At 32.3% G+C, this 16040-nt stretch overlaps 1 protein-coding gene across 1 annotated transcript; it reads left to right on the plus strand.

Annotated features, from left to right (window-relative positions):
* The first annotated feature begins 700 nt into the window (after window positions 1–700).
* LOC113733780 (uncharacterized) lies at window positions 701–2028 on the plus strand. The gene is made up of 2 exons (XM_027259958.2): window positions 701–859; window positions 1231–2028. The coding sequence occupies exons 1-2, from the start codon at window positions 845–847 to the stop codon at window positions 1723–1725; spliced, it is 510 nt and encodes a 169-aa protein (XP_027115759.1). The 5' UTR covers window positions 701–844; the 3' UTR covers window positions 1726–2028.
* Window positions 2029–16040: the final 14012 nt, after the last annotated feature.

Raw genomic sequence — 16040 nt, forward strand, 5'->3', positions numbered from 1 at the left:
CTATTTCACTTCCAATTGATCTTGTTCATGTTACCCTACAAAAACAAAGAGATTTTGCGAGTAAAATAACAAAATCATAGTTAATTCATCTATCAACTCAAGGTGCAAATCAAAGACTAAAATGAGCAGCTTGTACCATATAACTTCACAAATTAACTCAAAAACAATATAAAGCACCTAAAAAAATATCCACAACTTAAGCTCATATTAGAAACGAACACATTTTATACTTCTGGCGGGGTTCTTCTAGAATGAATAGCGTAGGCTGTTTTTGAACATTCGAATCTACATTACCTCACAATAGATTGTCATATTTCCAAAATGAGAAAGCTGCTTTCTTTCATTCGGTTTAATACATTTTTCGATTGTTGGCAACAAAGTTTTGCAATTTGGCATTGAAACACAATTTCTTGACTTGCTCTAGCTTTTATTGTGTAAAAATGATTATAAACCAATGGAATTTCCATTTAAAAAATTAATAACCAATTAAGAAAATGACTTGCTCTTTTTGTGTAATTGTTAGTCCTCTTCTTTTACATCAACTCATTAAGAAATACATCAAATCATGAAATAAATACAAAAGGCATAAGTCGTTACTTGGTGTATATTTTCTCACCGACCTCACCATGGACGTGTAAAAACGTGTTCCATGCTGGACCATGATTTTGGTGATTAGGTCCAACATTACCACAAAATCATTTATGGGGTACACTATCACATTTTTAGGCCCGTAAATACAAGGAGTCTGGTTCTTTGCTACCAAGTTTTCGATAGTCACCAGTTACAAACATATTAGTTAGCTAGCTAGTTCTTTAAGGAGAAAACGGCTGCAGACAAATCTGCTATGGGCACTGGACAGGTGAATAGTGATTGTGTGCCTAGCTAGACCTAGATTTCCTTCTTTTTCAAGTTTGTGTGTGGTTTGGGGAGTCAACTCATAAACAACTTGTATAGAAACGTTTGGAAAAGTATAAGGACTTGCAAATTAAAGTAATTTCAATGTTCTTGAATTGTCTTAAGCTATATTTTACATTTCTAGTTCTCTACATGCATATGGGTAGGCAGTCTCTTGAATTGTTTGATTAAGCTTCTTCTGAGTGATACAGTTTCTTATTAATTGGTCGGATTTAGTTTTCTGGTTGTTTGTTTATTTGAAAGTATTCTGATTGATTTTGACAACTCAATTGTTTTGGGTTTTGTTACTGAAAAAAAAATGTTTGGGGTTTACAGATGGAAATCAGTACACTAGAACCAGTGAAGCCGGCTGACGCTCACGTGATTCAGATCGGACAATTTGCAGTGGAACAATTATACCACGGCCGGCAGCTTTTCGTTGCCGTGCTTGGCGGATTCACGGGGAGCGGTGATAAAGGTAAAAACTACTACCTGATCATTGAAACTCGGGATAGTGTCGGCGCCACATATCGCAATAATCCACGTGTTCTTGAGACCCCCGATGGAGGCTTGAAACTCATCAGTTCACCAGAACCAGTGACGCCGGCTGACCCTCACGTGATCCAGATCGGACAATTTGTAGTGGAACAAGCTCACCACGGCAAGCTGCTTTTCGTCGCCGTGGTTGGCGGATTCACGTGGAGTTTTACTGGAGGCAATTACTACGCACTTATCATTGAAAATCAGGCTAGCGACGGTGCCACATATCTCCATAAAGCACTTGTTCTTGAGACCCCATGTGAAACGAAACTCATCTGGCACAAGAAATAAGCAAGCACTGCTGTTGATCAACTGAGGATCAACGACTTTAAGTACTCTAATTATCCAGTGTCTTTGGTGTGGTTTTCAGTTTCCGCATGGATGATGTACTGCTGGCATGCACACATCTACCTGCTGTTGTACTAGTATGTAATGTAAGGTGCACTTCTACCAACAAAAATGCACCGTTAAATAAAAAGATCCGTCTGTGTTTGAGTTTGTGTCTTGTATTAGTATGTCAAAGGTGCATTTATACGAACAAAAATGCATCATTACATAAATAAAAATAGCAGTCTGTGTTTGAGTTTGTATTTATGTATTTTGTTTCTCTGTTACTTGCAAACAGCTTCCAATCCCTAAGTTTTGTATGTCAATGAAGTACTATATTCATTACTAGTTATGAAGTCTAATAACTAGTTAAGTTTTACTTAAAATGAATCCAAACCTGAAAAATAAATGAAAGATTAACTGATATATCGGGAATAAGACATGCCGATGACGTTTTGGTTTTCTCAAATGGTACTCGTTCTTCTTTGAAGTACATTTTGGATGTTCTTCAAAAATATGAAAGACTGTTCAGGCCAGCGAGTTTACATAAGTAAAAGTTGTTTCTTGACCCATCAACAGTTGAATGTGGCAAGACGACGAGTGATCAAAAGGGTCACTGGGAATTCTTATCAAGATTTTCCAGTTAGATATTTGGGTTGTCCGCCATATGTCAGGCCACTGTGACTCGGATTATGTCTTGGAAGAGTAAATTCCTTTCTCAAGGTGGCAGGCTGCTCTTGATCAAGCACGTGCTTTCATCCATTCCAATTCATGTCCAAAGTGCAGCTAATCCTCCTAAATCTGTTTTTAATATGATTTAATCAATGTTCCTCGGAGGAGCAAAGGAACACTCCAGTTTCTAACTCAGAATGGTCCTTGTTCCTTCACTCTCACCAATTCACGAGCTGATCCACCTTTCCTGCGGTACACTATCACCAATTCATACATTGGCAGTATATTATCTGGTATACTTCTTCCTATTGTAAAAGCACTCTGATATTCACCAATGATTCGAGGAATTACAGCTTCATGATATTCACCAATGATTCGAGGAATTACAGCTTTCAACCTATTAGTTAGCACTTTTGAATAGCATTTATTCGAGTCGGCAAAAAAATCCAAAATCCGACAACCCGCCCATTAATTTTAAAGGATGGGTTGGGTCAATTGGGTTATGGGTTTTATTAGATTAGGTAAGACCAATCCAACTTATTCATTGGGTGGGTTGAGTTTTTTATTTGGGTACCTAATACCCAACTTGTTTAAAAGTAATTCAAAATAATAAATACAATATTCAATACATATATGCCCAACTATTTACATTTGGACAAATGTTAATAATTCATTGATTAATTTGTGTTCAAAATTCTCATATATATATTTAAAAGAAAAAAGAAACTTGATAAAAAAAGTCATGCTTATTTTACTTTTATAACAGTAGTTAAACTTGTTCAACTTCTATAATAATTTATTATGCCTTTTAAGAGTATATTATTTTCATCCCCTTTTTTTTTGTGGTTGTTCTCAAGTTGCTACTTGCTTTTGTTTGTTAATATTTCGAGTACGTAAAATAGAGTTTTAAATTTGTTCTAATTGCATTCTTTTTTAATATTTCATGATTGCTTTTGTTTGTTAACATTTCGTGTATGTATAATATTGTACGGATTTCTTTTTTAACCTTTTAGCATTATATAATTTCGGATTCTTCAAATTTACAAACAAAAGCTTATTTTGTATCAGCTTAATTTTTTGCTAATTCAAAATAATGTGATCCCGATGTGGTAAAAATGTCAAAATAGTTCATGAATTCTCCTCTCATTTATTTATTAAAAAGTTTGGGATTTTCCTTAATAATTTTTTGGGGACCAATACCAGTACTTTTTACAAGCGTATAATATTTTCTGCTTTATATTAGAGCTGTGGTAATTCTAAAAGATTAATATGACCATAGCATCAAGTATGATCCTAGACGATTCTAATTAATCAGGTGATGAATTATCTAACTGTATCAAATCAATAAAAAAATACCTTTTAATATATATTATATGTATATAGATCATGATATTAACTTTGAATCAATATAGTTGACTTGCAGATTCTATTTTGTTTTGATTAATTATGGCAACTTGGGCATGGCTAGTCCAATGATTTCATTTCGTGTGAAGCAAATACCTCCAATCTTCAACTTCATGAGAAGCTTACAATCATCAAAACAATTAATTTTCCCTCTTAATTAGCGAGTCCAAGAACCAAAATGCAGTAATGTCTCCAGTCATTTAATGGAAGAAAGCAATTTGCATATTATCCCCAGAATGTAGTTTTGATGCATGGACCTTTAACAACAGTTTGCAAAATTTCTAGAGTCATGAATCATAAAATTTTTGAGAATATAAGGACTAAAGTACAAACTTATTTTCTATAATTTCAATATTATTATACAACAAATTATATGTCACTTACTTACATTTTCAAGCATAATATAATCTAGCATTCAATAATTTAAAAACATAGAATATTATAATTTACAATAAAACAGATATGAATAGTAAAAGTGTTAATAAGTTGTGACAAAAATAAGTTTCAATCAATTAGTAATATTAAAAAGTATAAAGTAAACAATTTTTTTAGCTAATCTATTTTAAATTTATAATTTATTATCTAAAATTCACAATACAAGCAATATAAAATACTATTCTATTTATGATGTGTTTCCAAGGAACTTAAGAAGTGATTGTGTGTTTGTGTGTGTGAAAATATATTTATGCATGTGAAAATGTGTTTATATGTGTCAAAAAAATCTTTTTTTTTGTGTTAAAATATATGTGAAAAAATTTATGTATTAAAATATATTAATTAATATGTTGAGTCATATTTGGGTCAGAGGTTTGAGATAATCCAATATGATCTAACCCAAAATCAACCCAATCTAAAATTGAGCGGGTTAGGTATAATCCATTTAATGAAAACCCAAAATTAATCCGCCCAAAACCCGTCCAACCTACCCAATTGACAAGTATAGCATTTATATAGCAAACTACAACAGGCTATAGGCTTGAAATCCCTCATTTGTGTTGTATTCTGCACCGTTGGGACCAGTGTAATTATAGTACTACTCAAAGGATAATGCATATACTTCTTGTCATTGAACACAGCTCGAATTACTTCAACACCAATTACATGCCAATTCTTCTTTAAAAAATTGTGCACTAAAGCCATCTTGGCCTGGAGCTTTACCATCTTTCAAGGTAAACATGCCATGTTTAATCTCTTGAGCTGACACACTAGCTTGGAGAAAGTCGAATTGATCACTGGTGACGGTTTTAATGTTTATCTGTTGCAGCTTGCCCTTCAAATCAGGGTACTGAGAGTTAGATTTACTCAACAGAGTCTTACAAAATTCTACTGCAATTTCTTGAACTTGCTCATAGTCCTCAACAATATCACCTTCATCATTTATCTTATTCCTGGCAGCATGACCCTTCACCTTTATGTGGAAAAAGCAATATTTTTCATAGGGCGTGAATTGTATTATCTTTATACGTACAAATTACTAGTTAATGGTGATAGTTGAGCTACAATTTGAATAGAAACATTTTAATTTTGATCATATGTTGTTTAATAGGTGGAGAGCTCAATTGAAGAGAAAATGGACCAATCTTGGCAAGACGAATCAAGCAAAGAAGCAATGAAAGAAGAAGAAGAATGAACGAACAAGGGCTGTTGGATTAGTAAGGATCGGCAGGTAAATCCATAGTGATCTGTGTGTGGATCCTCAATAACCGCGTCGGATATCAAAATGGTCTTCACGCCAGACTTTTTCTGGTTGTTATGGTTTTGAGCTTCATCCAATGACCGGCCCAAACTTTGGGCCAGTATTCATTCCAAATTGGTGCCTTAGCAATTTTTTTTTAGCTCCAAGAAGTCTAATCCTACCATATTTGGGTTAGAACTTTAACAAACTATAAATAGGGGTTATCTAGGTCATTTTTAGGGGGAGAAACACACTATACTAACATTAGTTCATCATATAAAACTCTTTCTTAGGAGATCAAGGATGGGTTCAAGGCATGGAATCAAAGAGAGATCAAGACGGAGTTCGGAGCAAGAAAAATTAAGAAGTTTTCTTTACTTTTATCTTCGTACATGTATTTACTCTTTGAATTCTTGATTGTACAATGAACATGTCAAACTAATTTGTATCTAGGGTGGGGATTTTGTGAAAGAGTATTGGTTATTTATTTTAATTAAATTCTTTATATTTGTCTTGATTTATCTATCTTAATTTAATTACGTGCTATGTTTGATCACCAAAGATATGCTTTTAGATTTTGTATTGAACTGAGAAGGGACATACAAGTATACACTAGATAGATAAACATATTTAATTTAATTACATAAGTAGGCTATGGTTTGTATGATGTAATTGAAATCACATAAGATCTTAAAAGATTTAATTAAATACTTATAATCTTGAGAGAGATGTAGGATATGATTGGGCACAATTTAGATGTATCAAGAGATAATCTAAAACACCTTTACATAATACGTTCTTGGCATGTTAAGAAATTAGCTGGATAATTAATTCAAATTCTAGCTCAAAATTTGAAACTTTAGCCCCTCTTGCTAATTGTTATCTCGCATCTATTTTATTTGACTTGATAAATTATTTTACCTCTTAATTAGAAATTAAATCCTTTGAATTTAAATTTCATTGTCTTCTCATAATAATTAAAGTAGAGAAAATTAATTCGTCCATGTGGATTTAACCCCTAAAATACTCTTGGTGATTTTATTACTACGATTGACTCTGTGCGCTTGTAGAAATAGCTGATCAATTTTTATCTCTGGATTGTAGCCACTACATTCTGGACTAATCCTTATAGAATTCCTGTTCAGCTAGAATCAATCTAGCGTATTCCTAGATTAGAACTTTCTCTTTAGCAATTAACTCAGGATCAAAAGATTGCTATTGCATATGCTGCTGCACTATTATCAGTTGCACTTTTTCGCTTTGAACTCCACCAGAGATCTGGTTATAATCTCGTTTATTCAGCTCTTGAAGCCTACCTTTAAGCTGTTTTCGTCGCAAACTGATAAGCTACATAGGATTCATTAACACTCCAGGATCAGCTTGCCAAGAATCCAACAAGACATCAAAAAACTCATTATGCTGCATCCAAAAGCTATGGAATTTAAAAGGTTTTGGCCCAAATTTAACTTGATCTAGCTATACATTTGAATTGGTAATGATACGACCAAAAATTGTTAGCCTTAATGTTTGGAAAGTGCTATTCTTTCCATAATCATATTTATTGGATTACAAGGGAAAAAAGTTACCTCAATCAAAGCTTGATTCGAATTTAGTCAACATTGAAGTCGAGTCGAGGTTGAACTGACCAAGTCGAGGTGTTGAGCTCGTGCCTAGCATACCGTCATCCTTTCTCTTTTTTTCCTTTTCTTTAAAGATTAATCTTTTCATATACATATGCATACATATACATACATGCCTACATACATACATGCATGTATGTATGTATGTATGTGTGTGTGTGTATATATATATATGTATATATATGCATGTATGTATGTATATATGTTAACGGGGCAACATGCATGCCGCATGTACATTCAAATTTAAATTAAGATGATGCGCTATGTATTCAAATCTATTAATGTATATATTGACAATGTAGGAAATATTTTAAAACAAAAAAGCATTTTTCTTGTCTTGAGATATAAAGTATACAGCCTTCTTTATCTTGAAAGTAAGATCACTATTTTCTGAATTAGGCCAGTCCAAATGGGCGGGTTAAGTGGTTGCCTGAGTTTAATTTGGTACTAGGTGCAGATAGGCGGACCATATAACCCATTTAATTAATGGGTTTGGTAGGGTTATGTAAATGGTTTTTTATTCAATGAAAGCTTGACTATGACCCATTCATAATTTTTGGTTACTCTCACGCGAGCCGTTTACTTTTGTCCAAGCACAGGCTGCATTTCTTAGACATCGAGCTTAAAACCCAAATTAAAAATAAAAGACCACCAAGTAATTTCCCTTTGGGTCTCAATATAGGTGGATGTAATGGGCTTTCAAAACAATTAAAAATTAATTAGAAACAGTTAACACATACATTTCACGGCTTCAAAAGTTCACATTAATATATTAGACAACAAAAATAAGCAATAAAAGTACACTAATGATCACCCGATTCCGTAAAACAGACCAGTTTCTTATGATTTTGAACAGAAAGAATTTTTGAATTTTGCCTTTCCTTTTCTTTTACTTCCACGAAATTATTTTACAACTATTACAGTTTTAAAAGTTTCAAAGAAAATTTTCTCATGGACAATCTTCTCTTGCCCTGTGTTTTTTCTTTTACCAAAACCCTTCTTCTCACACTATGTATAACTAGTTTCTGATCATTGTCAAGTTTTATCTATCACAAAATAGCGTCATTTGGTATATCAATTGGGTTTATTTTATAATTGCTTGTCACTTTTCCTCATTAAAGAAATTCTCAACAGTTATTTTCGTTAATTATTTATTAATAGTTAATTAGTACTCTAATTACATAATTGTTAGATATTAGTTTCTATAAGACATAATGTCTTAGGGTATATGAGTAATTTCTTCCCATTTGATGTAAGTAATACACAATTCTACCTAGGGAGGCAAGTGTAATTTTATAAATCTTAGAGGAGGCTAGTGAAATTACCGGAAACCAATCCCTAATACAAATTGGTAAATGAAGAGATAAGGCTTGGCTTATCCAAGCAAAAAAGACTTGTGATTGGAAAAGTCATCATAGAATTGACAACACGGTCAATACAAATTGATTCAATTAGTAAGAATGAAGTGTGTTCAGATCCTACTACCGATATGGACATTGTGTTAGTAGGTGATTTGTAAGACCCCTATAATCGACCCATGATCTCAGAAGCATGCCCTATCCCATGTCGGTAATCAGAGCGCCATCCAAACTTTTTTTCTTATCAGACAAGTAGAATTGATAACAACTATAATAATAGTAACGCTTTGTAATTTCTTGCCTACCCTTGCTCTACTATTTTCTACAATGCATGCTTGATAGTTGATTTTTTTTTAAGGCAATATAGCGTATTTTTCATCTGAGTAAAAGTATACAAAATGTACCTGTCCTGCTACATACTTGAGTATACGCAATTACAATGGAACAAATCAATAGAATTAGCTCAGAATATATCCATGATCAATTCCCCACTCCAATATCAAATCCAAGTTTTCTGTGGTCCGAGGAGCTTTAGGCCAAGAATAACAAGTCATCTGCAACACATTCATAATGGCTTCAGCCAATTGAACATTTGAGCTGCTATTCTGCTGAAATATCCTTTTATTTCCCTCTTGCCATTAATGCCACTGTAGCAGCAAAAACTAATCTCTTTTGTTTAATAGCAAACGAATCAGATCTCACATGTGCACTCCACCAACGAACCTCCATTTGCTAGCTCATATCCCCTCTATACAACATGCACATCCTTTAAATCTTATGCTGGATAGAATGTGAAATATCACACTTGAAGAACAGGTGATCAATGGATTCTGGAGCAGCAGAGTCACACAAAACACATAGTGATGATGCATTCTGCACTCCCCATCTACACTGCTTATCCTTTGTCAATTCATGGTTCGAAGACTCGGCCGAGTCGTCACTGTCTCGACTCTCGCCGATACGATATCGTGACAAAACGATACCGAGATACTCAACTCACCAAGACGTCACCGTGAAGGGTTAAAACGGTCGAGTCACACCGAATCACTCCAAATCATCCCGAGTCAACTCGAATTTTTATTATTTTTACTAATTTTTTAATTATTTTTGTTTATCATATTTTTTACAATTTTTAGAATATTAAATATTTCAAAAATTCGCGTCTCGCCGAGATCGGGACTGATATGTCGAGACCGATGTGGAACGGTCCAGGCTGCGACCGCAACCGCGACCGCGACTTTGAACCATGTTTGTCATCAGCTTCCCTTAAATTGCCATCCACAGGATGAAAGCAAACTTAGGAACAGATCCTTTGCCCCGACCAAATTTATACCATTCCATATTCAGTCCACAAGAAAAAAGCTTCTTCATTGCAGACCTTACAAAAAAGTCACCCGTAGGGGAGCCTAACCAGTCAACATGATCCTCCCTGTGCAAATGCTGTAAGAGAGGAGGAGGAGCGTCATCTTGGAATTCGTTGACTTGAGAGTTACACCTCCTACCCTATTGCGAATTCTAGCTATCATTTTTTATGAAGTCAGCAACTTTAGATTTAGTAGAGAGCCCCAAACACTTGAGAAACGAGATTGATGGTAAATATTTGACCTGTAATAAACTTGCATATACGAAACTACAAAAGATGTAAAAATATCCCAAAAGAATTATCCCTACATAACGAGAGCAAAATTTCACCCATGATGAAACTACTTTCGACAGTGATTTTTTTGTCAGAATGTATTATACAAATTTCTAATTTACCATACCAGGTCAATTTTATCTTAAAAATTAGAAGGACTTTTGTTTTCTGGTCACAACTGACAAGGAACAACAGACCCTTGTTTTCTAGAGAACGTGAAGCGCCTATCGAAATCAAACTAACACGATACTAGATACTTCTTACATTTACTTATTTAAGTACCATTCTTTCTGGGAATCAAGACTTTAAAAGTCAAGATATACACGAATTCTTGGATAAGATCAATAGTATTGGTCATCACCTTTCCATATATGCTTTCCCATCCAAGTTTATAGTGACCTCATTTTTGTTCCTCTATGATTACAAACTGTTCTGGAAATAATAATCATTTGACAACAATATTAAAAATCACTAATGTATTGCCATATAAAATAATCTCTCACCATCTTACTTTTGTTTGGCAAGTACCATTTATTTCCTGGCCATTACAATTTCTAATTAGGTTTGGCTGACGAGTGCTCAATGTGCACTCATTAAGTGGGGATCAAGTGTTAGTTTCTTTTTTTAAAAAAAAATGTAGTTTATTCGCAAAACTGTCACAATTCAAGATTTTTTGCAATATATGTGAGTATGTAAATTTATATAGCAACTTAGGTTTGATTTAAATGTTTTAAGGAGTGCCTATTGAGAAAATATATTGTAATTAAACCCTTACTGAATAACTGGCATTTCTAGACAATCATATAAATTATGTGCCATTATAAATTTCTTCTTAACTGTCATTAAATCATATTGAGTACATACTAAATACGTGAAACAATGCATAGATTGACACTAGCAAAACAATAGAGCTAGCGAGTCACATTTAGAGAATACAAACAAATTTGCCAAGAAATCGTTAGAGATTACATTAATACTTACTTAAATCATGTGCTATTCTCGTATCACATACAATTATTGGTCTAAATACAAGTATGAGTCTAGACAGAGTAGTATACTACACAAAAGAGCAACACGTGACTTTAGAGCGAATAATATGGACCTTAGAGTTAACTAAATTCGTTGGAGGAGAGGAAAATAAGGAGATAATGGGTGCAACATTTTCCGTTTTATGGTTATTACTTCATTGGCGATTGGAATCTTGTTTTAATTCCTATCCTAGTCTAAAGTGGGTGTATTTGGATAGGAGATTATTCATAAAAAGTTATTTAAAATAATATTATAACACTTTTGTGATCTGATGCATGTAAAACAAAAAAAGAAATTTATTGCCACAATAATCTTCGTCTTAAAAAATATTTCCAGACTGATGCAGCCCTTGTTAATTTACTTGTTGCTATATGGATTTCAAATATGGAAAACTAGTCATGCTTAAACTTTCGCTCTTATCTTCTTTCTTTTTGAGAGGTACAATGGTAGTTAAAATGCCAATAACTACTCTTAGGAGTTTAATTGCTAATTCACATTAGACGAATCCCTAATTATTTTTCGATAGTTCAAATTTAGCTAGTTCTACTCTATTTATTATTCATTGTCTACCTAGAGGAAAATTTTAATATATTTGAAAATTTCTTAAATAGTCGCAGCAACTAAAAAGATTTTCTTACCATGTGTATGATGAATTGTCATATAGATAAACTAAAAGTCTTTGGAGATATAGTGTTAATTCATGATTTTTCACTCTTAGAATGCACAATAATATCTCTTCCAAATATTGACTATTAACTAACCTTGATGTTAATTCTAGTGCTAATTATGACTTTGCTTAGATTCTCTAGATGGGTCAAAAAATGCAATATTTTTTTCATTTCTCTTTTCCTTTAAAATGGAACTTTCATTAACCTATGATTATTATCCTGAAATACTTACTAGTGTGTCATATAATCAATTTTCCAAAATTTCTTAATATGTATAAAGTCAAGAGTTTATCATATATGAAATTGCATGTAACAACAAATAAACAGACCCAACGTGTAATATAATAATCAAGAATAATACTAGGGAGGAATAATGGCAGCAAAAGAACAAAAGCAAGACGTAGTCGGGAGGTAGGATATATATATATATATATATATATATATGTAGCATGGGTTTGCCATCCGGTGTTGTGGTTAGGAATAGCAACAGAATGGATTTGGGGCGGGGGAGGCCCGCCCTGCTGCCTACTACTTCCCCCTACCCCCGTCTCAGCCCACTTCCCCCGTGAGGAGGGCACCCTGGTGTTAATAAAAATTTGTTATATAATTTGATTGTAGTCAAATTTTAGCAAATAATTTAAGTACTAAAATATCAACACATTACCAAATCATTATCCATTGTAATTTCATAATTAAAACCCATAAAAACAATTAAACAAAAACTATTTGAATAAAATCCAACATAATGAAATAAATACAACTAAAGTAATCAAGTTTTCACTTTTGAAATAAATACAATCACTAAGTCATTATTGTATTTTTTTTTTTTAGAAAAAAGTGTAATTGTGTTAAGTGTAATTAGGAAATTAGTATAAATGTATTAGTAAATTTGGTATAACTAATTAATAATTTCTATTAGTAGACGTGTATAATTATTAGTATAATTGATAATATCAATTATATTATATATACTAATATACATTATATAATACCTGTAACTAATAATATCATTATTAAAAATTTGTAACTAATTAAATTAAATATTATATATATATACATATAAATATATATAAATAACTATATATATTTTTTTTAATGGGTGGGGGGCGGGGGAGTCATCGTATCCCCCGCCCCCCGCCTCACCCCGCACCCAGTGCCATTAGCCCCCCACAGGCACCCGCGCCAATTGTCATCCCTAGTTGTGGTGCCATAAGAGTACACAATAGTGAGTCTAGTGTTATTGTTTCTGTGAAAGGGTAAATTTTTCTATGAAATTGTTGCACTTCAGGTGATAGTTGATAATTTTAAAGCATTATTTAATATGGATTCAGTTTCCTTTATTAGTTTGTCTGTAGTATTGTAGAGTACCAAGTAGAAATTAAAAAAAACATGTAATATAAGGAAGAAAATAATTACAAGTCATTCTTTTCTTTTAATAGGGATCTTATGTGGCAATAAATAGTTAACAAGGAAATAAAAACTAAAAGAGTATTACTTTCAAATTATTTTTGGAGAAACAAATTGTTTTCATCGGGAACTCAATAAAAAGATGGTTGAAAGTTGTGTTTATGATGCAAACTAAGTAATATTTTTAAATTTTTTTTCCAAATGATGTTATCCTAATAATGTTGTCTAATATTCTCATTTTCTTTCAACGAAATAGTTTTCTAAATCCAGCCAATTCTCACTCACTAGCCCAAAAGATCATAGTTATTAAATTCAACCCGACTTTGTGGTTGAACCGATCAGCCCTTTGACTTGGGCATCAAGTCATGCTAAGTGTCTAGTTTGATCGGACAAGAAATTGATTTGGTCAAACCTATTTGACCTGTTGGTTCAACTGAGAAATTGCCCTATTTTCTAATTAGAATAAATTTTATATACACTGTCAATGTATACAGTATCACAGTTGGATGGATGACACATGAGCAAATTTTGAATTTTAAATTCAAATTTTGCACGTATGTCATATATCTAATGGTGATAATATATGCACTGACAGTGTATATAAGATTAATCTTTCTAATTAACCCTTTTTAACAATTATGGGTCTTTGTTTTTTAAACAAAGTGTATATATACTTTTTATATGATTTGTACATTGGATCTTATTTAAATGTGCATAAGACTTTATCAATTGCTTAGTTTTTATTTGATAATTAAATATTTTTTAACAAACTTATTTACTTTTTATTATATAATTAATCCTTTTAACTTTCAAACTAACAATATTTGAGTAGTTAGAAATTATTTTATTTTTAAACAAAAATAAAATAATGAAAAATAAGGCTGTATTTTTTTAAAACAAGTGGCACAATTTTATTTTATATTTAACTATATTATTTAGTTATGTAAAAGTTTGATCAAATGAAATTAAATCTTCTATTAATATCTATGCTTTCATTATATATCTAAGTACAATGATTAGTATCTAAAAGCACTTTGTTAGATATTTTACGTCTATTGAAATTACTATTTTATAATTATAAATATTAAATTAATACCTACCGCTTCAACAAGTGACCCACTGGTTGAGCTGATTGAACTAGTGACCCAATGATTTGATCGCTCTACCAGGTTCCTTGATGGGTTGGATTTAATAACTATGCAAAAGATACAATAATTGAGGTTATCCAAAATTACAATTATGATTGCAGGGAGCGGTTAATAGTAGAAAATGAATAAATGTCCAATTAAATGGTTGGGATTGAATTTTAGACAAAAATTTTAATACATGATAAATTTTGATTATATTTTTACATGTTGCTATATTAATTTTTACATTTATTATTTTAGTATTTACAATTGTTGTGGCATTGTTTACATGACTAACACTGTTGATCTAAAATACAATTTCATATGGGCCACACATTATTACATAGCCAAAGATAGTTATTTAGCGATAATTTTAGTATTACACTAAAAAAATAATTTTGGTATTACCTACCGAAACTAACTCAGCAACTCCTACCTCATTCACAATTATACTATTCTGCTTACTTCTTATAAACTTGGCAAATTTTCCTGTTCCCATCTTTTCAAAACTTCCCAAACTATTTTCTAAATCCAACCCAACCCCACTCACAAGCCCAGAAAGCACAATTCCATATAAACCCCGCATTATTACACAACCCACCAAAAACGCTTTACATACAAATCTGATTTTTGAAATTTCAGCCATGGTTTTTAAATTGCTTGACTTCTTTTCTCTATGTCCTGATAGCTCAATGGGTCTTACTTATTTTATAGGATTTGAGGACTTTCATTTGCTGCCATTGGAGTTATTGGTGGACCACAATTTCATCGATTTGTTGGAGTATGGGTTGGCAGTCACGGGTGATCCTTTCGATGAATATTTTACTAAAGAAATCCGTAGTATTGAAAGTGTTTATTGTATCACTTGTGCGCTGGAGATCCAAGGTTATTGGAGCGCGTATATCTGTGGTGTGTGCGCATCCATAAGCTATCCAAGCGACATGTACATGTACATAGCAATGTGTAGTTTGTGATATCTACAAGGTATCCTTCATTCCAAGAGAACCACTGTGGTGATGTTAAGTATGGGATTCACATCACTTGGCTCCTCCGAAATTTTTAAAATTTCACTTACCTTTATTGAATTGACATTTCTCGTAATATTTTAGCTATTTTGGAGGAAATACAAGAAAGATAAAACTTTTATTTCAATACTACCCTTATGTTATGTTACTTATGAAGTTTACAATGACAATAAAAAATAAAATAATGTTATATTTTTATAAGGTGTAAATTTCTTGACTTGAACTATTTATCTTTATTGTATTGGAACAAAAGCAAAATTTACATTTTAAAAAATTCACATGTGTGAAGAGATTATTTTAGTTTTTAGTTCAATTTAAACTAAGTACATGATGTATTAAAATATATTTTCTAAAAAAATTTCTTGACTTCCTAATTAATATCCATGAAAATTTTCAAGGTGTCATACTCAGCAAAATCCTTCTAAGTTACTGACTTTGACTAGATTTAATTTACCCACAATCTTTGCTTTCCCACCACGGCCTTGATATAAAGAAATATGGACAATTATTAGATCTCAATTTATTTTTTTAATCTACACATTTTGGTTCAAAATTTTATTTTATTTTAGTTTTTGGTTAAATGGTTATTAAGAGCAAGGGTAATATTGCCAATTTGTGACTTTTCATAGGAATATTTA

The sequence above is a fragment of the Coffea arabica genome, chromosome 3c (genome assembly GCF_036785885.1).
Source record: "Coffea arabica cultivar ET-39 chromosome 3c, Coffea Arabica ET-39 HiFi, whole genome shotgun sequence".
Lineage (NCBI taxonomy): Eukaryota > Viridiplantae > Streptophyta > Magnoliopsida > Gentianales > Rubiaceae > Coffea > Coffea arabica.